Source organism: Mirounga leonina, unplaced genomic scaffold (genome assembly GCF_011800145.1).
Source record: "Mirounga leonina isolate KUSES-001 unplaced genomic scaffold, KU_Mleo_1.0 Mir_366, whole genome shotgun sequence".
NCBI classification, from domain to species: Eukaryota; Metazoa; Chordata; class Mammalia; order Carnivora; family Phocidae; genus Mirounga; species Mirounga leonina.
The window spans coordinates 2,559,730-2,585,085 of NW_023270709.1; the positions used below are offsets into that span (position 1 = coordinate 2,559,730).

General features: G+C 35.2%; 1 protein-coding gene across 6 annotated transcripts in view; it reads right to left on the bottom strand.

Moving 5' to 3' along the window:
- EXOC2 (exocyst complex component 2) overlaps positions 1–25,356 on the bottom strand; it is a 276,304-nt gene that overhangs the window by 145,872 nt on the left and 105,076 nt on the right. For all 6 annotated transcript variants that reach the window (XM_035030711.1, XM_035030712.1, XM_035030715.1 and 3 more), the window contains 4 exons: positions 19,362–19,507; positions 19,146–19,227; positions 18,153–18,255; positions 12,751–12,869 (listed from right to left, as the gene is read on the bottom strand). In XM_035030711.1, the coding sequence (XP_034886602.1) occupies positions 12,751–12,869; positions 18,153–18,255; positions 19,146–19,227; positions 19,362–19,507 (450 nt within the window). The remainder of the gene's footprint in view (positions 1–12,750; positions 12,870–18,152; positions 18,256–19,145; positions 19,228–19,361; positions 19,508–25,356) is intronic.

Sequence of the window (25,356 nt, forward strand, 5' to 3'; positions counted from 1 at the left end):
GTAATTCCATATTTTAAAACAACAAACTATTTGTTAAAACAACAAAATAAATGATATGTGATACAGAGTAAGAAAATACAATGAAGAAATAATATTTTTATAATTGATTTTTTTCCTATATTAAAGGCCAAGTGTGTGGAAGCTTTTAATGACTTAGGACATTTTCCTTTGCAGTTTATACAGTTGCCACTGCTATTGATTGTAGAATTCACGAGAATAATATCGAAATATCAACTTTCTGATATACTTTAAAAGGAAATATAAAGGAGCCCATCACAATATTTACATAAAAATTATAATATATATAAAATTTTATATAAAAAGGTGCAAGAAAAGAATGCTTTAATTTAAAATGTTACATGTGGGGCACTTGGAGAGCTCAGCAGGTAGAGCACCTGACTTGATCTCAGGGTCACTGAGTTCAAGCCCCACACTGGATGTGGCGCCTACCATAAAAAGTTACATGTTACTCTTGAAGGTTTCAGAACTATACATTTTTTAAAAGATTTATTTATTTATTTGAGAGAGAGAGCGGGAGCAAGCATGAGTGGGGGGAGGGGCAAAGGGAGAAAATTTACAAGCACACTCCCTGCTGAGCACGGAGCCCAAGCAGGGCTTGATTTCACGACCCATGAGATTACGACCTGAGCCAAGACCAAGAGTTGGGACAGTCAACCGATTGAGCCACCCAGCTGCCCCAAAACTACATTTGTATTAAGAAGGAAAGCACTTCCTGGTTTCCTAAAAATACATTATGTACCATTCCTACAAAAAATATAATTATCATTATTCAAGTAGATCCTCAGAAAAAGATTTTCCCTATAACTGATGTGTTTACAACTTTAATATAAATGGTTAGATTTTAAGTCATTTATGTAGTTTAAGTAAATCTTGAATTTTGAAACTGTTAAAGGATTGATTTATCTTCCCCTTTAATAACAGAAACTATATTAAGAATATGCTTTTCTTCTTTTAGAAACTATATCATCATTTTCTATAACATCAGGAAAAGAAAATTTAACATGAGCTAATTTCCTAATTGGTAGTGTTGAATTACCATCAAGTATAGCACAGCACCAGGGAGCTAAAACAGCATATACACACTCTCAGGGCTGACCAGCATCTGGAACACATCTGCAAGACGCATTTTTGCGGAGTGACCAGAAGATAGCGCTTCAGCACCACACACATGCATAAGCCCTACAAACTCAACAGTGGGCATTAAACTCAGAAAGGAGCTTCTCTCTCTAACACGTTGCTCTTTTGTTGTTGTTGTTGTTAAAAAAAAAAAAAAAAAGGTCTTAAGATCAGTTATTTTATAGGGAATTAGGAAGATTATCCTTTGAAGAGAGAATTAAAGAAAACATTTTAAATCTCAGTTGTCAGAAACTATTTATTATCAAGAGTCAAAAAAAAACCTTGAGGACTCATACCCTCCTTTTAAACTTAAATTATATGACGTGGCATTCCTACTCTAAAAAGCTATTACAAATATGAAGCGGTTTTGATGATAAATAAGCATTACTATGAAAAGAAAACAGAAAAAGATGAGAAAAACTATTTCTTTAACATCAAATCAACAAAAGGCTTTAAAATATCTTACAAGAAATCAGTATATTTTCTCTTGATTGTTTTACCTCACAGTATGATAGCAACATCTGTTGATGTGTTTAAGAGACATATATACATTATATAAAACATATGGTTATTAAATGAGAATAATTAGGAAGTTTCATATTATCATGCTCTAACTTATGTGCAACTGAAATCAGTGTTGGTGTGTTTTCCCTAACAACCTAAATTATCTGCCCCTTGATATCCAGCTGAGGATGGTATTCAACTGTATACACACAACTTTAGTTTTTTCATTACAATTTTAGCTTGTCATGGGACATTTTGCAGGTGACAGAGACTAAAGTTTTTGTAAAATTGTGTTTGTCTTTATCTTTCTCAATACTGCATTAGGTTCTGAGAGGTCATTTGTTTTCTTGACAGTAAATTTTCTCTAGAAATGAACAGTTTCTATAATTTTTTCTAGATGAAATTTTTTTAAAGCCTTTTATTAAATAAGATTACGGCCTTGATGAAACGTTATAACTTTTTGGCTTCATTTATGTTAATACTAACAAATTGTTTGCTATATTTGAAATTGGGGCAGGGATTAACCCAAGATTCTCATGGTTTATACAACTGGAAGGGGGTTCTGCAGCTAGCTTAAGCAATCATAATAGGCCAATGCTTCATGACCTGTAAAAATCAGGGCTTGACACAATAAAATTTTTAAAGTCTTTTTTGGGTGTAAAATAGTGATTCCATGGTATGAAGTCAGAATCGGAAACTTTAAATCACCACTGAGAACAAAATGGAAAACATGTTTATTTTGCTCACTATTCCTACAATTTAGAACACTGATTAGTGGTGTTATCTAAAAAGTCTGCCTCTACACAGAGAAGCACATGTGAAAATTAAGCCTTAAATAGAAATTATATAAGGAAAATAATAAAGACAACAAAAAAGTAACAGTGAAAACTTCATCAGAATTTCAAAATACTTGTTATTATGGGATCTTACAACTTGGTTATTTTAACGACGCTAATCAGGGTAACCAATAAATACACTCAAATGAATAAACGCTTATGAGATCGAAAGTATTTGGCTATAAACAGTCAGAGATATCTGGGGAAATCTGGGGAATAATTACAGGGTAAAGATTACTCGGGAGAGAAAATTCCATATAGGGACACATCCCATAGCATGAGAACCATCACTATAGTACTTCTAGTTCTAAAAATGCTATGTGGTGTTTGCAGGAAAAATGATACAAACAAAATCCTAGAACTAAAAGGGTGTAGCGATGTCTTCTAAATTCTACAAACTAGTGTTCGAATTATGATTTTACCAATATATCATAAGAAAAGATACATAGTTTATCTACAGATGCCTGGAAGAAGTATCTTGGGGGAAAAAAAAAACCTTCAAACACTTAAAATTAAAAAAAAAAACCAAACGACTAAGCTTCTCAATTACTGACAAATAAGAATCCATGTTTTATTTCTCCAGCTAAAGCTTCTGTAATATGCTACCAGCATTCTCAAAAGGAATTCTTCTAATTATGAGGATGTAGGAGAAACTTAACAGATTGTAAACAAACATAAAATTAGAAAAACCATTTCTGGAACACTCTACAAACAGAACAGAAAATTTGTTTTAATTAAGAGAAAAAGGGAAAATTTACTTTCAAAAGTTGCTGAAGTTACCTTCTACAGAACATTAATAAAACAATCCTAGTGACTTCACTAAGAGAATAAAAGCTGCAGTGTAGAAATAATCAAAAGTTTAAAATGTATTACCTTTCTAAAAGAAAATAAACTATCAATCTTTCACAATTTACTCTTAACAAATTGAAACACTTGCTAATTTTTTCCAACTGTGAGGTTTCTACTAAATAAAAAGTCTTCAGCTTTATGTTGACCTATGGATCTCAAAAGCTCAAAACTTAACAGTTTACATTAAAACAATGATTCCTACAAAAACTGATAATGAAGTTTAGACTTTATAGAAAATGCTGATTATACCTAGTACTCCTAAGACTTCCAGGAAACCTTATCATGTGTCAGTCAAATCCTTTCAACTCAACCTGTGCAAGTTTTCCCTATTTTAAATGCAAATAGCAGTCAACATTTGTTTAACAGACTCTACAACATAAAGGGCAGAAGAGACCTTTCTTAAGGGAAGCCTGCAGATGTGGAACCAGGTGAATAAGTTTACTATATTTTCTCATCCTTCGTGCCTCTTGCAGCAAGTTTTCTCACAGTCTACCATGGTGTGGAGAACACTGATCTATAGCCCCCGGACTCTCAGAAGGGCGGCCGACTTCCTTACTGCCCTTAAACACCTTTGAACACATTTTCCTGCGCACAGCGGGCCCTTGTCCTGCGCTGCAGCCCGACCACCCACTGTTGCTTGTTGACCAAACACACGGGGCCAGGAGTCTCCACAGACCCACAGGCAGGATGGGATTCCTTTCAAGCACACCACACAGAAGAATTTCAATGCCAAAGCTGGGGGGTGGGGGCGGACGTATCAAGACCGAATTACAAATTCCTCACAAATCAGACCTGTGTCAACAGATAAAAATGTTCTTTTTGATCTTATTCTTCTCTCTATATTTAAAGTTCCTACAGGGGCATTTCCTCAATTTAAAAAGGGTCACTTAATCTAAATTAAACTAAGGGAGACATATTTAACATACTCCTGTTAACCTCACTTCACTTTTTAGAGAGTCAGAACTGTCCTAAGCAGGTTCCAGGCAGAAATTCTGGTGTATTTTAATATCATTCAAAACAGAGGAGGAAAATATAGGAAATATATTTTAAAGCAAAGTAAAAGAGGAAATATATTTTAAAGCAAAACCATAGGTGTGAACTACGAGGAAGTATTTATTAGCTAACATTGGCTATATAAGCAAGAACCAGATATTTATAATAAGCTGGTTAGGTGAATACCAAAATAAAATTATTTATGTTTTTATTAAAGTACTGTATTTTTTTTTGTAATTCTATATAGATCTTAGAGAAAACATGCTTAGAATATGTAAGCAATAGAATTATTACAAAATGACAGAATACAAAATTAAAATATTTATAATGAATATTTTAAAATTACCAGTTAATGCTAGCATTCAATGTGTGCTTGACAGGCATTGTCAAAAAATTTTTCTCTCTTAAGGACAGGGGACATGAATTAGACATGAAATGGCTCCCAGCTGTAAGAAGTCTTCTTCCAGATGTACAGTAAGCCAAGACAGTAGAAAAGAACCAGCTGCTAGGATAAAAAAAAAAATCGGGGAAAAAAAAAAAAGTCCTTTTGACATAAGCCTTGTTGGCCTGTCTGATTTAACAAAGATAGACCATTCATTCATTGTAAGGTGAACTGAATCTAGTATAAAACAGAAGAAACAAGAACTTAATCAACTCTTTCCTATGATGTTTAACAGCTGTTATTTTACTATACAGATCTACAAATGAATGCTATGTTATTCATAAGTCCTAGGTCACTGACTTTAAAACACTACTTAAATTACTAGTATTAATTACTAGTCATAATTTTAATTTGGTAGCTAAAATTATCTTTTCAAATTAGATTAAAAAACAAATCTGCAATCATATAAAAGCCTGCTGATCTGCATTCAGGTAATTAACACTTCTTATATAAACCTATACTATTTACAAACAACAGTGATGATTTCTAATGGTATGCACTGGGGCGCCTGGGTGGCTCAGTTGGTTAAGCGACTGCCTTCGGCTCAGGTCACGATCCTGGAGTCCCGGGATCGAGTCCCGGGATCGAGTCCCGGGATCGAGTCCCGCATCGGGCTCCCTGCTCAGCAGGGAGTCTGCTTCTCCCTCTGACCCTCCTCCCTCTCATGCTCTCTGTCTCTCATTCTCTCTGTCTAATGGTATGCATTGTAAATCTAATTCATGGCATTCTGAACATGACCTGAGTTTTTTCTCTTTCTGAAAAAAGGACAAAGGGGAAAGGAAAATCAGACCACCACTTTGCTGAAGAGATGTTTTTTTATAGCTGTCATAAACTGATACTTCTATTTCTCTCTCTTGAATCTGCTTTCTTCTATACATCCCTTACAGCTTATAAATCTCAAAGCAAGTGAATAAAATCCCATTAGAAGCATTTTATCGTCCAAAGCCAATTAAAAAAGTACTCTGGTCACAACAAAAAAACAAGGGTGCAGATAAAGCTGGGGTTGTGTAATCTACATCGGAAGGGACTTAGGAAGAGCAGGTGGAAATCAAAGTAATTATCTCCTATCTATAGTCGCTGCAGTTGTGCCTTTCCTTTTCTTCTTTTTAAATAAACTTCTATTATTCTGGATTCATACTGTTATGATCAATATTTAGGAGAGAAACCATGTTTTAAATCTCCGGAAAATAAATTTCATAAAAGAACCATCTTCAACCTCATTTTAACAACTTTAAACATTATAATTTTATTAAAATATTTAATATAGGTATAACACATTTTTACTGTCTTTTTAACCACGGAAATATTTTTGTAGTTCCATAAAAAATTTGATGAACCTGCTGCCGATTTCCTACAGAGGCTATACTTTAATCTAGAGTCCAGGAAGTTTACTTAATCCGACATTATGAAAATACCACAATTATATTAACTACACTAATTAATAGTGTATACACACACACACACACACAAATGTTATGTACACAAAGATCACAGCTGTAGTTTTTAAATATCAAGAAAAAATAGTTTAGTTATACTGTGTAAATTCAGAAAATTGAATATAACTTATAAAATATATCTTATGCATGTATTTTACAAGCTTGAGTTGAAAATATAGCCTTTTATATCTTAAGATCATCAGATAAATATTTTTATTTCAGCATGTAATTAATAATCTGCTCAGTGTGTGAAAAAATTGAAAGAGCAGATATTTAGCACAGTGCCTCTGTTCTTAATATTTTTTCTTCCATAATAGGTCCATACTGCGATGATTCAGAATAAACCTCTCCGGTGTAACATATCTCTAAGTTTTCCAGAGAGAACCTGAGCCACATATAAATGTATTTTCTTCTGTTGTGTGACTCTTTTAAAGACTCTATTGCTTACTTAAGCTATTGCTCCTATTCTAAATGTCTCCTATTGTGCCCCTATTGTAATATGTCCATTAGGGAAGTCCTGATTAAGTACATATCTGAAAGAAGGGAATAATTACTCTACGAGCAGGCTGCTGTTTTCCCTTGAGTTATTAGATAGAGCCAGTATGTATTTTAAGAGTTAAAATCATTTTCAGAACATCAACAAAAAACACCTTTGAAGGCTACCTTTAAAAATCCTGTTTGAGAATATCAGTAGGGGGCTAACCAAAGGCTTTTCCTGACAGGAAACCTGAAAACAGTCTAATTTTAGACCAGTTTCATAGGAATTTTAAGAGACGAATGACACTTCTTGTAAGGTGGTGAAAGTTTTCTGTGTGTAACAACTCAGGACACAGGGCTGCTGTGAATATAGGGAAGAGCAGCAAAATGGTTAACAATTCGGGGTGGGGGGGAAACAAAAACAAAGCCTTCCTTTAGTATTTAAGCTAGGATGCGTTTTTTGAATGTTAATCTTTATTCCTGTTTTTTTCCCCCATCTTTGTCTCCCCTTAGAAAAACCAAAAGATCCCATTTGGGCTATAGAGGTAGGTCACGGAAGAGTAGGGAGGAATACTTAGGGATAAACGTCAAAGCATGTTTAAGGTACAATGGTAATCTCTTGTTCTGTGCCCTAGTGTTTATAATCTGGAAGGCACCATTCTACTAGGTCCAGTATCTGTTATGACTATAAAAATGGGAATCCAGAGGAAGATCTAATGCAATGTTCATAAGAATATTAACCTTATGACCTAGATCTGCTAAGAAATGCTTTATATACAAAAGAATCTTTCTTGGAAAAAAGGTGGCTTTTTAAATGTAGGATTGCTGTCTCTGAAAATCTATCACCATCTTTGCTTATGAAATTTTCTCTGAAGACCACAAGACTAAATACAATTAACATTTTTTCCCTCAAACAACTGTGTAAAGGCTTTAAGACTTTAAAAAAACATTTATATGTTAATTAGATTTCTTAAATTCCATGCATAAAGACCAACCAACTTTACTTAAAAAGACATCAAGAAACCTTTTCCTGTCTGAAATATTTACAGTCTATCTATTTAAAACTGTATTTTATTTCACAGGACTGTCTCAGTTCTTAACCATTGTTCTGCTGCCTGGGGGTTACTTAAACAATTACAACCAGTGTTAAAAGTCCAAGTGCAGATAATCTAACAGAGGAATTTAACAATTCATTCTTTAGGTTTAGAATGCAACAAGGTTTCATTTTGAAAATAAGATCCTGGGGACATCTGGGTGGCTCAGTTGGTTAAGCGGCTGCCTTTGGCTCAGGTCAGGATCCCAGGAAACTGGGATTGAGTCCAGCATCCGGCTCCATGCTCAGTAGGGATCCCGCTTCTCCCTCTCCCTCTGCTGCTCCCCCTGCTTATGCTCTTTCTCTCTTTCTCTCTGACAAATAAATATTAAAAAAAAAAAAAAAAAACTTAAAAAAAAAAAAGAAAATAGGATCCTGAGACTGCCTGAATAAAAACAATGACACTTCATAATGAAGGGCCAGATGAAATATAGGCACTATCTTCATCATGTTCATCATATTCAGAAATCCTGTTTCATGAAATATTCGCTCCTATAATAGAACACAGAAAACCTGCTATCTTACCTCACATCCAGAAGGAGTACAGTCTGGTGGAATGGGGAGAAATCTGAACCACTTACTACTTCTTTTTTTTTTTTTTTTAAGATTTTTATTTATTTTTTGACAGAAAGAGAGAGACAGCGAGAGAGGGATGTGGGGGGAGCGGGATAGGGAGAAGCAGGCCTCCCTGCTGAGCAAGGAGCCCGATGTGGGGCTCGATCCCAGGACCCTGGGATCACGACCCGAGCCGAAGGCAGACGCTAACGGCTGAGCCACCCAGGCGCCCCTGCCACTCACTACTTCTGCCCCTATTTAGGTCAAGAGGAAGCTGGTTATCACTCTCTGAGGTACCTTCTTCACATGCACAATAGATCTAAAGTCATCAATTGAACTAGACAATATCCCAGGTTTTTTTCCATTTCTAAAATGACATAACTATAAGAAGATATCCAATAAAAAATCCAAATAATATTTAGGAGCCCTACCCCATATTACTTTACACTTATATATAGACACTCAAATATCAACTAAGAGTCCATCATGAACAACTGGCTTATACTCAGCAAACTTCTAATTAAGACAATTATACTACATAAATACATACACATACACATACCTATACATGATTATGTTACCTGTGTAAATGTAGCAAGTGTATATTAAAGAGCTAACATGTGTCCGATAACCTATATACATGCATTAAAGAAAATAACCAGAAGAGTAAGTGTGAACTGGCCACATTGGGCCATATTTTACTAGTGTATAATTTTTCCATTCTCGGAAACACACATTCAGTTCAGTCTATACTCGTGCCACATTTCATGTCATTTGTCTTTGCACTGAGTATAAGTTAAAAAGCCATGGTTATCAATGTACTTAGAAAGATTCTTGGATATGATAAACAGTCCCTGAATTTTGAAAACTATTTGATATTAAGAAATTATTAATAACTTTTAGGTAATGATGATGGTATTTTGGTTACAGTCTTTAAAAAGCATGTTTATCTCTGCAAATTACATACTGAAATAATTATGAATGAAATAATGTGACCTGCTTCAAAAGTAATTCAGGGTGAGGGAAGGTAAGAAGCAGGTAAGGGTACAGATAAAATAAGATGAGCTATGAACTACTACTGGGTATTTACCCCAAAGATACAAAAGTAGGGATCCGAAAGGGTACATGCACCCCGATGTTTACAGCAGCAATGTCCATAATAGCCAAACTGTGGAAAGAGCCAAGATGTCCATCGACAGATGAATGGATAAAGAAGATGTGGTATATATATACAATGGAATATTATGCAGCCATCAAAAGGAATGAGATCTTGCCATTTGCAACGACGTGGATGGAACTGGAGGGTATTATGTTGAGTGAAATAAGTCAAACAGAGAAAGACATGTATCATATGACCTCACTGATATGAGGAATTCTTAATCGCAGGAAACAAACTGAGGGTTGCTGGAGTGGGGGGTGGGGTGGGAGGGATGGGGTGACTGGGTGATAGACACTGGGAAGGGTATGTGCTCTGGTAAGCACTGTGAATTGTGCAAGACTGTTGAATCTCAGATCTGTACCTCTGAAACAAATAATGTAATATATGTTAAGGAAAAAAAAAAAAGAAGAAGAAGATAGCAGGAGGGGAAGAATGAAGGGGGGGAAATCGGAGGGGTAGACTAACCATGAGAGACTATGGACTCTGAAAAACAAACTGAGGGTTCTAGAGGGGAGAGGGTGGGAGGATGGGTTAGCCTGGTGATGGGTATTGAGGAGGGCACATTCTGCATGGAGCATTGGGTGTTATGCACAAACAATGAATCATGGAACACTACATCTAAAACTAATGATGTAATGTATGGGGATTAACATAAGAATAAAAAAAATTAAAAAAGAAAAAGATGAGCTATGAACGGATAACTGTCGAAACTAGGTTAGGCACATGGGAGGTTATCTTATCATATTTATTTGGAATTCTCCAAAATAAAATCATAAAAACTCATTCTGATATGAGCTCAAAGAACACACCAATTTTCCAATTAAAAGGCTCTCTATGTTAGGATTATCTATGCTGTTTATGATAGTATTTGCTGATGATAAAAGAAAGCATGTTCTTCTGAATGTTGGAAGAAAAATTAAAATATAACCTATGAATATGTAACTAATATATTCAGGAAATTTACATTGTACTGTTTATGAAATCTGTGGAGTAAATTCAAAGAGCTGTAAACTGTTTTTCTTTCCTAATCAAAAAGACCAACTTATGAAAATAACTTTAAGTTCATCACTAACAAATGTACATTCTTTTCATTATTTCATAAGTGATGAGCAAGTTCTTCAACAAGCATTGTCAGTGAATTAAAAAGATAGGGCTCCAGTTACACATAAGCTTTCATCATTTTTTTTCCAGACATACTCATTTTAAACAGTTCTGGATGGATACATATAGCAATACATAACATCAAGATGGCAGGGAAGGAACCCATCAGGTATCCATTTATCTTCAAGAAAGATTCAGACCTTTGGCAATGGAGTATTGGTTATATTTCAGGTATCGATGTGACACTAAGATATATGAAATTTCTTTTTTTTTTTTTTAAGATTTTATTTATTTATTTGAGAGAGAGAGAGAGAGAGAGAGCGAGAGAGTGAACACAAGCAGGGGGAGTGGGAAAGGGAGAAGCAGGCTTCCCGCTGAGCAGGGAGCCTGATGTGGGGCTTGATCCCAGGACCCTGAGATCATGACCTGAGCCGAAGGAGGTCGCTAAAACCAACTGAGCCACCCAGGCGCCCTTAGGATATATGAAATTTCACGGTACTTTTCCAATTTCAAGTAGTCTATATGTTGCTCTTGCTCTTTAAATCCAAACTACCTATTGGGTATCTTCCCTTGCATGTCAGACAATGTCAAATCAGTCTGTCCAAACAAAACAAAAAAAAAACAAAAAAAAAAAGTTATGCTCCCTAACTCAATGGTGCCATCATCCTAACTAGTTGCTGAGGTCAGGTATCTGGGAATCACCCTTGACCCCTTCTTCCTCCTTCAATCACCAAGTCCTGTCAACTCCAATTTCTGAACAGCTCTTGAATCTGTCTCTTTCTCCACATCCACCATGTCCATGGGAGATGAGATGCTGAATCACCATAGCAGCCTCCTAACCAGCTTTACCGTTCCAGTCTTGTTCCCACTCATCCATTCACTACATGGATTAAAAAATAAGTCTCAGTGGGTCTTTCCCCTGCTTCAGACCCTTAATGGTCAGCCCAATGTCCTCTGGATCAAGTCCAAAGCCCTTGAAGGGACTAACAAAGTCCATGCAAGACCTGGCACCACCTAACTCTAGCCTCCACTCTCGCCACTTTGTGTACTGAACTCCAGCCACAGAGAATTCAGTAGCCATCTCTTGCTTGAAGCCCTGTGCACATTCTGTTTTCTCTTCCTGGAATGGTCTTTATCTCTTTCCTTTTCCCCTCCTCTATTTCAACCAATACAGATATCCTTCAGATCTTGGAATGTCACTTCTGTGACCTCAAAACTCTGAATCAGATGCTGTTCCTAAGTGCTACCACAGCAGGAGGAACTTCCCAGGCTTAGAAAGTAACACTGTATTCTACTAGTCCACTCTACTTTTCTTGTCCATCTCCTCCCCACCCCTACCCCCCGCTATTTTATGTCTCGTGTGAGCCAGGCCCATCTGCCATACTGACCACTGAATCCTTAGCACCCAATAGTGGCCAGCACATAGCAGGCACTGAATACATTCAGTATCTGGGGGATGATAGAATTTTACAAATAAATGTTGATAAACCTGCATGTGAATGCAGCTGTGACTTCTTCCTTTAAACTTACTTTACAGCCTTTGCAAAGGTTGTTTCTTTTTTCAGACTAAAATTGTCCCAGCAGGCTACTTCTCATTCTTCTAGCTCTTAGAGAACATGGAGCCTTCTCTGAGACACCTTCCCAAATGGACCATCTAAAGCATTCTCCTCAGTTCTCCTCCCTCAAAATATTGTGATTTTTCTTTATTTCACTTGTCAACAACTTTGTATGTAGTTAGGTAAGTGTTTAACACCATAAGGGCAGGGACCATGTCTGTTTTATTCACCACTGTCCATCTGTACCTGGCACATGGTGGGGCTCAACATATATTTGATGAATAGTGAGTGGACTACTACCATGTATTAAAGACTAATATTTCTACCACATCATGTTACTTCCCATAAAAATTTAACTATTCCTTAAATCAAACCTTCGTCAATACTGGCTGTCAACCATAAAAATACAGGTATCAAGAGAGTTTTCTCCCTTAACCTGTTATTCACTCAGGTATAATGCTGACCAGTGGCAAAAACAAAAACAAAATAAATAACAAACAAGTACAGATACAAGAAAATTAATTAATCATCCCCTTAATTATTAAGCATTTCCAAAGTGCATTAAATCGACAATAAAAAATAGCATAATGACTAGAAGAGAAGCAGCCTTGCCTTTCAAATCTTGTACATATCCCTCTTTGCAGCTGTGCATGAGCTGAAGGATCCACCTGTGTTGGGCGCCAATACACTGCCAAGCAGGATCACCCAGCGCGTGAAGGTCAGACAGGTACCTGAAAAAGCAAGGCCAAGAATGACAAAGTAGGCTTCTGTAGAGCCATGAGTAAGGACAAAAGGAAAGCTAGCATACTCTTAAGTCATTACCTTTTTTTTAAGAAAACCTAAAATTTTATCAATTAGTAAAGCACTTGTCAACATCCGTCTTCAATACTTAATTCTAAATAAAATATATTCAAATTTCTTTTTATGCGATTAACAATAAAACTGTATTTTTAAAAAACAAGGACTTTATAAAAAGACAACCAAGAAGACAAAGACAACTTGCAGTGATCCTAAATACTTAGTGTGGATTTATCTTTGTATCTACATTTAGTTCACAGAGTATTTCCATACTTAGTTCTCAGTCATTACAGAAAACACAAGTGGAAGCCAGCAGAGGACACCTAGTGAATATTTTTTTGATTTCAATTGTTTTTTAATTCCTTTCTGGTCTGAAAAATGGCCACTAGATGGCAGTGTGACATTATTTTTCTATGCAACCTAATCAGGCTATTTTATTACATAAAGAGATTTGGTGACAATAAGCACCTCTAACATCTGAACTCTATTTTCATGACTAAGAAAACATTTCTCTAGAAAATACAGTATAGACAGGCATTTTTCTTAGTTTTTTAAATAGTTGTTGAAATATTCAAAGTCTTCTTTGTATATAAAATATTCAAACCCGGATTGAAAATTGAAATATATTTCAGTTGAAAAATTTTTGACAAATATTATTCAAGATTTGGCCCTCAGCCATCACAAAATATATAAACATACAGTAGTCCCCCCTTATCCACAGGGAATATGATCCAAGATCTTCAGTGGATGCCTGAAACCACAGATAGTACTGTACCCTACATATACTGTTTTTTCCTATACATACATACATACCTATGATAAAGTTTAATTTTTAATTTGGCACATAAGAGATTAACAACAATAACTAATAAAAACAGAACAATTATAACATAATATATGGTAGTAAAAGTTATGTGATGTGAATGTGGTCTTCCCTCTCAAAATACCTTACTGTACTGTACTCACCATTCTTGTGAGGATGTGAGATGATAAAATACCTAGTGACGAGAAGTGAGGGGAATGATGGAGGCACTGATATGTAGCACTAAGCTACTACCGACCTTCTGACTGTACTTCAGAAGGGGGATCATCTGCTTCTGGACCGCAGTTCACCATAGGTAACTGAAACCACGCAAATGAACCCACAGATAAGGAGGGACTACTGCAGTAAGTTAAATCCAATTAAATCAACTCCAAAAGTTGAATTTATTGTCTTGACATTATTTTTAAACCATAAGCTATCTGTTGTCTTGGGGTTAAAGATTTTTGTTCAATGATAAATTTTAATTAATGGCCACAAGCTGTGACCTCTAGCCAAATTCTAATCACTGAGGGATACACCAGATGCTTCTCTCCCACGTTCCTCCAGTACTAGGTATTTCCTTACTCACAGACATCTCAATTAGCCGCTAATTAGAGGAGAAACATTTTGTAGTGAGTTAGCAATCAATAAACTGTTGAGACATCTGACATCACATTTAGGAACTATCCACCCTTACCTTTACAAGCTAATGCAGACAGCCTGGGCTCTAAGCAGAGCTGGGCATTTGATCATCCTGCAAAAGGGCCCCTTAAACAGTGGGGGTTCACACTGTACAAAGATGCCTCAAAGTCGGCCCAAGAGCTGGACCTTTTACCCCTCCCTGTCTATTTATAGGCTGCAAATAGGCTGTATCTGTGTTGAGAAAGGGACAAATCAATTAACAGCACCCCAAGAATAAAACTACGGTCTAACAAAATACATTTAGCCTGGCATAAATATTGCAACCCAATATGATTCCTCCTCTCACACAAGGCTTTTTTCATCTGGAATATAAATATGACAAATGGTACATTGTGTCATTTGTTTGCAAAAACGTGATTTTATTCTTTCTTGTTGGGGATAATTTGTCTTAGCATTCTCCTTAGAGAGGTTTATATTGCCTCCAAATACTTCTACAATACTTTCTCCTAACACTTTCACTCATATAACATCCTCAGATTTAGTGTTAGTAGTAAAGTATAGGAATACTGTTAGGAAAGCTGCTTCCTTTTAATTTTTAAACTACTGAATAGGAATACAAATGGTCCATTACAAGAACTCAATATAGCAAGAGAAATCAATAAACTCTCTTAATGACTTTTAAAATCATACATTTCTTTAGTATGGTGACTAGGTCCTTGTAAAATTTAACAATAATCCCTTATATCATCTTATTAATGGGTATTACATTAAAAGAGTTTTATAAAGAACGATAGATGTGTTCTCTTAGAAATTCTACAGTGTTGCAGTTCAAAAGTACAACCTGTGGGTAGGCTTTTCCTTGGTTAAATGACTTAATCCAATAAATTTCTTTTCTTTTAGTATGTAGTTTAACAAAGTACAATTGACCCTTGAACAACATGGGTTTGAACTGTGCCAGTCCACTTATATGTAGATTTTTTATAGTACTGTACTGTAAATATATTTTCTCTTCTTTATGATTCTCTTAATAACATTTTCTTTTCTCTGGCTTATTTTATTGTAAGAATAGAGTATATAACACATACAACATACAAAATGTGTTAATCGGCTATTTACATTATTGGTAAGCCTTCCAGTCAGCATTAGGCTATTAGTAGTTAAGTTTCAGGGGAATAGAGTTATATGTGGATTTGTGACTGGGCAGATGGTTGGTGCCCCAACCCCCACACTGTTCAACAGTCAACTGCAGTTTCATTTCAAAGATTTTTGTTTAAAATATGGTACATGTTACTATTTCTTCTAAAACTATGTATCAAAGAAATTTGACAGCTTTTTTAGAGGGGCAATGTAAGAAATGCTAATTATGGCTATGATGAGCACATGCTCAATATTTTAAAATTTAAGCATTATACTCTTAAGCCATATTCTGATATGATTTTTAACAATTACTAGGGATAGGATCACACTCATATGGAAAGAAGCATATAACATAACTTCACCTCTCACTAAAGCTACAATAAGAAGAATGAAAATAATCAAAAGTTTTTAAATTAGACAAGACAGTAAACCAAAGTGAAACAATACAGTAGTCATTTGATTTTCAATCACACAATGCATAACTTCAATTATGGAAGAGAACCAATAAAGATACACTTTGCTTATGGTAAGGCGGGCTCCATCCCTACTTGATGCTCATAGTACCTACTGTCATAGATTCCAAAGTCCAACAGATATTTGACCTGGTTGTGATGTTGTTTTTCTTATTAATAACCAAAAATTAATTTAAAAAGGATAATAAAATTAATTGCTCAGTGTCTTCTCAAAGCATCAAAAATAAAATAATGATTACAAAATAAGTAAACTACTTGTATTCTTGTTGACATTCTTGTTCTTTTCCCTTAAAATGACAGGAAAAAGGCACCTAAATAGGTCATTCAAAAAATCTTTTTTAACATTTTAACTAGTCATAAGAACTACACATTTGTTATCTACATAAATGGTAATTCACTAAATAAAGAAATCATACATTCAATAAGGATCAGCCTATTACTACTGGTAAATTTAGCAGCATAAATATAAACAGGTAAATAAATACAAAGCACAATTAAGTACCACAGTGGAACACAGACAATAAGACACTAACCAGCTGTGTATCCCTGGACAAGAGGATTAACCTCCCTGGAACTCTGTTTCTTTGTATGTTTGAAAAAAAAAGAAAGAAAGAAAGAAAGAAAAGAAAAAGCAGATGGATAACTAACATGTAGGTTATTTCTAGCTTTAAATTTCCACGACTCTAAGTCAGAAAAATCCCCCAAATACATTCTTTCCTACGGAGACAGCTTACAGAAAAGCAAAGATAGGCTTTGAGAGCAGACAAACATGAGTCCTATTTCCAGCTATGTGCACTGAGCAAGAATGAAGTCTGAGGTTCAGTTTCCTCACCCATGTCACAGGAATCGGACATACGCCCCTTCAAGGCAGCTGTGAAGATCAGAAGTGGAATACACAGCGCATCTAAGATGATGCCCGACTGTACTACAGACTCCCAGTAGTGGCAGCAATCAATGTTAGTGCTCTCTATTCCTGTTCTAAAGCCTCTTGTCCCTTTCCTCTTCGGTGACACAAATGTGCTGACAATGACAATGGCTCATGCTGCTACTGCTCTCCTAAGTCACAAGAACACAGGTCTGAGTGTGGATCATTGTCCCCCCCCCCCACGGCAAGCACTGCAGCTTTCAGGCTAGACCCTCTTTTCACACCTGGAAATTATTTTCAATGGTCATATGGTGATGACAGCTAAATGCATAAATATATACAGTCTATTATTTTATAAGTACTGAATATTCAATAAAATTCACTAATTAGAGAGGGCATTAAGTTTGGAAAATAACAGCTTATTCTGAGAATAAAAGCCACATTCAAAACATGCCAGCAGAAAATAATGTTAATACTTTTATTTTTAAATCATAGATACAAAAAGCTTGTAACTTATATGCTTTGTCTCCAAATCCTGGTATAAACATCATATATATGTAATTTATTGACTACTTATATGCCAGGAGCTATATTAAATCCTTAAATGTATTCTTGATTATGTTTGCAACTACCCCGAGATGCAGATCGTGTTATCATACCATTTCACAGATGAAGAAACTGAAAAGAGAATGCAAATCACTCAAAGGGAACAGCTAGTTTCCTAGTTTCCATTATGCTATACTGCTTCCTTCTAAGGCCTTCTCTTCATACCCTGTGGTATCCATCACTTTTTACATTATTGCAATTTTTTAAATTTATTTTTTATTTTTTCTTTTCAATACCAAAACCTTTCAAAATTTTCTCCACCATTGAGCTTTGGTCCACTTTTGTGGCCTGAAGAATTTCCCACCCAGAATGACAGTGTTGTACTCTAAACCATACAGGGAGCCCCTGCCAGCTTGTGGCCTGTGGGTGCCCATAGAATGCAACACCCACACTGTCCTGCTAGGTTAGGTAAGCCATTATTGAGCAGGAGGAAGAAATGACCAAGCAACGAAGTTACTTTCCCTTTCCCCAAATAAGCAGAATTTTCTTGCCCTGAGTACTCCCAAATTTATTAGTATACAAAAGAACTTCGGTGTCCTATAGTAGATACCCGTAAATTTTTGCTATTTGTCTTCCTTCTCACCATTTCATCAATCTCCTAATTTCCCCCAAATTAGTTTTAAGGGTTAGATGATGTATCTGGTACTATACAGATACATGTGATTTATCAAAATTCTTGCAGAAGGTTTACCTTATATAACGTTTTTGGTCATGTAAAGTCGATGGTGTCTCAAGCAATTTAGCCAGAAGTAATTCTCTTAAAGCTTCAATCCGTGTTTCTACTTCAGCATAATCTATTTAAAAAGGAAAGAACATAAAAGATTTACAGAATGGAAACTTAAAATCAAATTATGGAAAGCAGAACAGTGACTGCCTTGGGGGACAGGGGCTGACTAAGAAGAGGCACAAGGGAACTTTCTGGAGTGACGAAAACATTCTGTCCAGGGTGTGGGTTACATGGGTGTGTGCATTTGTCAAACTCACTGACATATGTAAGGTCTGTGCATTTCATTGCATGTAAATTTACTACAACAAAAAAATTAAGTTTACTGAGTCCTTATGGATTTCATTTAGGAATTTATTAGAGCCCTGTGATATTTCTCCTAGTTGATAAGGCATTACCACAGGACATTTTAGGCTTTTCTTATTTTCTATAACTCCTGCACTCAAGATAATTTCAAAAGTTGTTTAGTTTACTTTAAAATAAGGTTAGAATTCACTAAAAATGGCTTTTCTGAAGAGAGAAGATTAAAATGCAGGTTTCCATCTATAGCCAAATTTATAGAAAATATCCATAATTGATTCTTTCCAGTAAAAAAGATTTTTTTAATGGCATCATGGTTAACAAAGGGCAAAGAATGTCCAAGACTAACCTATCCTAAACCTATCTAGCCATGGTTTTTCATTTTCGCTACATCTTGGTAAGAAAAGCCATGTTATTTTTGAAGTAATTGTTTTACTTTTTTTTTTTTGATTTCCAATTGTTTATTGTTTGTCTACTTTTGTTTTGCTTTTTTTTTAATTTTTTAATTCTTATGTTAATCCCCATACATAATTGTTTTACATTTTTAAAAGAGCACCATATAAACAAAAACTAAAATGCACATGATTTCTTTGCAGAATACATTCTACATTCTTCCTGTAAAAAGAAGTAGTAGATCTAAAAGTAATAAACAAATCTTACATTTTTTGAAAACTTGCACCTCCGTTTTCCCAAAGAGTGACTTGGCCTTTTCATAATCATTAATAACCACATCATAATCACCCTTTAAAATAAAGAAACATTTTGGAGACTGTCAGTAAAGTATCATGAACACATTTGGTTAAGATAAAAAAAAATCTCAGTAACTCTTTAAAATTTATGACATCGTAACCATGGGTACATAAATATGTACTCTACCTTTTGAATATTCCTTTCAATATTTAGAGGAAGGTTGAAGAGAAACTTAAATCGCTGAAGCACATTGAGTGCATTTCTAGTGGAATCTGCCTTGTCTTTTCGACCCAATACTTCTTGAAATAATGTGTCCGCAGTAGTACTTGCTCCTATTTTAAAAAGACCAAAAGAAACTTAAATAAAACAAAATGATAGGCTGCTATTATAGCTTTACATTAAAACTCAACAGACTTTTTTAAAAGTTAGCTATTTTGGAGATCTTTTATGGTTTGCTAAAATACATTTCCGCCTTGCCCACTAAGTCTTTTCATATGTTAAAAATAGTATCCGATTAAAAATAACCATATCTACCAGGACCAAATAAAATCACTAATTGAACCTACATTTATTTTAGCTACTCTTCTAAATTTTATAGCAATTATGGGTCCTTAGATTATTTCATTAGTTCAGATAATAGGTTAAAACACACATATACACACAGGCACACACAACTACACGAGTTAAATTCTCTGGATTTAATATCTGTACTATATGGTAATAAAACAAGAAAAATATTTACCTTTCAAAAAAGTTGTTCAAAAGAAATATTTCAGAACTAATTCTATTTCTTGGTAAAGTTATCTGTTTATGCAGCAGGCACAAATAATTACATAAGCAACTTAAATGACAAATTTTAACATACCATTAATGAATACTTCTTAAATCAGCTAATTCAATTTATATACAAACAGGATATTTTTTATATACATATATATATTTTTTAACCTAAAAGACTTCAAACTATACAAATCACTATAATGAAAGAATTGCTTTAAAGCAAAATTTACTGTGAACAGACAGTTTAACTTTTTCAACTTGTGAAATATTTTTAATTAGCCACAAGAAAAGGGGAGAAAAAGGATAACTGTTTTTGGCTGTTTGATCGATGCTCATAAAAAGTTTCTACATTATCTGGTCTACTGACTATACTTTAAGCAAAGATGAAAAAGTTACCTCAGTCTCACTGGGTGGCTTGCATGCCATATTCTCTAGTCTACACTGTGGGTGGCCTGATCGTGTTAAAAGTTGTCTTTGTAACGTAATTGTTTTAACTAAATAATGTTTAAATTTTCTTGAAATTTTAAAGACCTAATAGAAAAACTTTGTCAAGATAGCTGTTTTCACCACATGCTTTCAAATGCAGAATACTAAATTTCTGTAAGATGAGAAAAAATATATTCCCTTCTTCCCACCAAACTACATAATGGTAGCTAAATGAAGTATCTGAAATCTGATTAGGGTTAAAACATTTTTCTGCAAAGAAAATTAAGTATTTGTTTATCATTTAAAAATATAAACTTCATGATTTGAGGCTTCATAAATGAAAAGATACATAAATGCCACTAAATATTTCTAAAAGGTTGATTACTTATATGTGGCCTGTGGATGTTAAATTCACAAGTACTTTTTTTTTGCACAATGAAAGAATTTGGGTCAAAAGTATAAGTGTTCAAAATTAGACTTTGCTCACTGTATTTTAAGGTAAGAAAGAAATACCAACTAATAATTTTAACTCCTCTAGAAAGTATGAAAACAAGTATGAGTAGAAAATTCACTTATCATTAAATAAAATAAACATTTTATAGAGAAAAATTTATAGGAAGAAATTATAAACTATAAAATTATAACTTATTTATACAGAAATGTATATATGGAGAATTTTTAAATATGCACATAGAGAAATATGCTATGAAATCATAATTTTAATTTATAAATAATTTCTATCCATGAACTGTTATTATGTTACGAATTTTGCCACATTCACAATAAAATTTTGGGAGTTTATAACTCTTTGATAACTGGATAATTATATCAGTAATAAAATAAATGAAAGCAGTGAAACTAAGCAGATAAAAATCATCAACAGCTCATAAAATGCATTTTATGTCTTTATTCTCTAGGGCTAACTAATAAGAAAAACAAAACCACTAAACTCAGTGGTGTTGTTCACACACAAAGTGACACTGCAGATAAACCATCAGTCAGACATCTGCCATGTCTCCCAGGAACAATTTCCCCTGTGTACCCATCCATCCACATCTTCACTCCACCTTCTCACATTGAGAACACCCGGTTTTAAGGCAGCTGGCAGGGGTTGGAACAACCAGTGTGCACTCACAGAACAAATCGAACGGAGCGACGTGATAGTGAAAAACATGACTTAGGTCTTACAGGTTGCAGAACCAATCCAGCCTTGGGCAACTCTAGGCCTGAAAGTTGGTTGTTTCTCCTCCGAGGGATGTCACAACACCAGCTCACTGGACTGTGACTATCACAGTCTCAGTTACAGATGCACCGCAAGCACCAAGAGCAAGGCCGCTATATTACAGGCACTGGGCTGCCACTATCATAGTCAGGTCAACAAGAGCTGTAAAAATTTTCCTCAGTGTAAGATAGGAGAAAGAATGAAGATGCCGTGGAAGAAGAAAAAACATTTTAGCCTCTATGGATCCCTTATAACCTAAAAAGAGTTTTGGGGAGCTTTGGTGGTTAGCATAAAGACATACTACACATACATACAATATGGAGTGCTTACTCTATGCTAGGTGTTATTCTAAAAACTTAGTAAGTCTTCTAAATTCTTCTGAATTATTCTAAAAATATGTATTAATTCTTAATTCACTTAAACTTGTTTATGTCCCTAAAACAGGCACTATTCTTATCCCCATTTTATAGTGCAAGCAACTGAAACAGAGAGAGGTTATTCAACCTGCTCAATGTGACACACAGGATATAGTAAGAGGTAGAAAGATATTTATGGGTACAACCCTCAGGAATCTCAAACCCAACAAGTTATAAGTCGAACTGAATATTTACCTCTTTACTCTTCTCCTTATGCCCCAAACCTGTTCCTTCTTGCTCTAGTTGAGGCCAGAAATCTGAAAGTCATCACTGACTACTACTTTTCTTCCTCCTTCCCACAGCAAACTGGTAGCCTTTCTCATCTCCTTAACATCTCTCATCTTGCCATTTGCTCTACCTTCATCATCTCTGTGTTGGTTACAAGTCCTCCACACTTCATTCTTACATGACAACTGTGCACTTCTTTCTGATGCCTCTTCTTGTCTCTAATCTAGCTCTCTCCTAATCAATTCTCTATGCGGATGGCAGAATATTCTTTAAAAAGTTCATAATGTCACTTCTTTATTTAAAATCCTTCAATGGCTTACCAACAGTCTTCAGGATAAAGACAAATTCTACTACACTACATAGAAAGCTTATCCTGAGCAGACCCCTATCTACCTTGCAGTCCCACATCTGACATCTGCACATTACCATACTGGATCCTGGTTCCTGGACTGCAGGAGGTCTCCTACCTGAAGACAGGGACTTCCTCCTCATGTGGCTTGCCTGTCTGGGGCACCTGTATCCACTTGGCTGCCCACATGCCAACCTCTGCTTGCCTGGATACTTACTACTCATCTTTGAAGGCTCACATGACCCTCTCCTGAGATTCTCTCACTCCACTTTTCAATGAGGTACAACTTGTGCAGACTCCAGATGTACCCCAGGATTACCATGAGCAGACAATTATCATACCATAATTTAATCAACTGCTTATCCATCTTCTCCATTAGACTATAAACTCTTAGGAATAATTCGTAAGTACTATCTTCATATCCCTGGGATGGAACTAACGTGCTCAAAAAACACTTACAGAGCAAGGACTAAAAATAAGCCTCTGAATCAGTATCCAGTATTCTTTCTACTTAGGTGGTGCAGTACAGTATAAGCCCCTTTTGGCACAGTGTCCAGAACCGCATAAATGGCTATGCAAGATGAAACCACATAAACAATCTTAATAATTAATGGGAAAATTATGATTGATCTGTGACTTTTAAAAATTTTTGTTGCAACATTAAAAACGTGCTTACTGTTGGTCATAAATGAATAAGAAAATGAAAAAAAGTAAAACCAATATTTACTTAGTACTCTACGATGATTTAAAACATTAGAAACATTGAAAATACTAGTGTTCTATTTCTTTGTAAAAAATTATCAAGACTGCTTGCTTTTATTCGTCATAAAATTGATAATACGTATCAAGCATCTTTTCTATACTTTGATAAATTACCTTACTCCTTTCTAAATTTATCCTTTGTACTCTGAATGTCATTGATTGTCTCTGAGCACTCCTTTAAGCATCAATTCCCCTAGGATGTTTTCATCCTTTTCTTCATACTTTCCTCATTTCCACTGATAAATTCACCTTTATCCAGTTCCTCTGGCTGCACAGCTCAAGTCTCTTGAACAGCGGCAGTGCCTACATCCCTACTGTCAGCTGCTTCTTCTGTAACTCCTCCAGTCATGGTAGATTTGAATTTCACTTACACTGTTACCACTTTTTTTTTTAACGCACTTTCATCTTTGTGGGTCAATCCCCTCTTTGATTATTCATTTCTATAAAAAGCCATATGAGTTTATGTCTGGGGGACAAGGAGTCCACACAACTATATGCTTTGTTGTCTGTGCATGAATATATGTATGGTGACCAGTCACAGATTCTGAAGAAAAAGAGGTAACTGCTCACTGATCATCTCTCACATCTCTTATTTATGGAGTGATCTGTGGACTGAACAACTAGCAAGCACTTTTGTACTTTATGCAATTATGACAAATATACTGTGATAATGGGAATCTGAACCATGTTGCTGGAGGACAGGTGTATTTAACCAAACTGTGGTGACTGAAATTCATACCTCTCAAAACCATGCACAGCAAGCTCTGTTGGTAGTTTAAAGTACAGATTAGAAGCCAGATATCTAGATATAAATCCCAGCTCTGCCACTTACTGCTTATATGACTTTAGATAACTCATTTAATCTTCCTGGGCTTCAGTTTTTCGTCAATAAAATGGAAATAACAGGGGTGCCTGGGTGGCTCAGTCGGTTAAGTGTCTGCCTATTGATTTCAGCTCGGGTCTTGATCTCAGGCTCGTGAGTTCAGGACCCCCATTAGGCTCTGCGCTGGGTATGGAGTCTACTTTAAAAAAAAAAAAAAAGATATAACAGCACAAGCCTCATAGAGAACTAAATACATAGAGAATGTTTAAAGCAATACCTGAGCCTTAGTGAGCACTGTAAAAGTTTTAACTATTAACCACCACAGCTGCTACTATAAATACTTATATAATATTGTTTATACCTGCACTAATATGTAGCTACTAGCCACATAGGGCTATTTCAATTTAAAGTTAAATTTATTAAAATTAAATAATAATTGGGGTGCCTGGGTGGCTCAGTCGGTTAAGCGGCTGCCTTCGGCTCAGGTCATGATCCCAGGGTCCTGGGATCGAGTCCCGCATTGGGCTCCCTGCTCAGTAGGGAGCCTGCTTCTCCCTCTCCCTCTGCCTGCCTCTCTGCCTACTTGTACTCTCTCTAATAAATAAATAAAAATCTTTAAAAAAAAAATTAAATAAAAATTAAAAAAGTAATTCCTCAGCAATATATAGCTACATTTTAAGTGCTCAATAACTGTAACTGCAAAAGTTCTATTAGACAGCAGTACTCTATACTCTTGGAATAGGTAAGGACATAGAGTTGGATATGTGAATTTGATATAAATTAATAGTCATCCCTTCATCTCTGGCTTGAAATCAAGAAGGAATTATTAGGTTCAAAGGCAAATATAAAAAACACATGTCAAGGAAAATAAAAAAAATTTCAATGAAAGGAATCAATATTGATATATTCTGAATAAAATGGACTAAGTTTCTTATAGTCAACATTACCCTTTAGAAACTTAAGGTGAAAGAGGTTGCCCTTTTGAATTTTGAAAACTTTCATTTTAAATAACTCAGGAAAAACACAAATTGGTATATAATTATACATAAGATTAAAGCATTAATAATAACCTAAGCAAACTAAACTACATTCATACTCATCTATTCTTTCCTTCTTTTCCAAAAGAAAAGAAATTAAATTTTCCATAGTACTTCTATAATTATTTTTGAGAGACA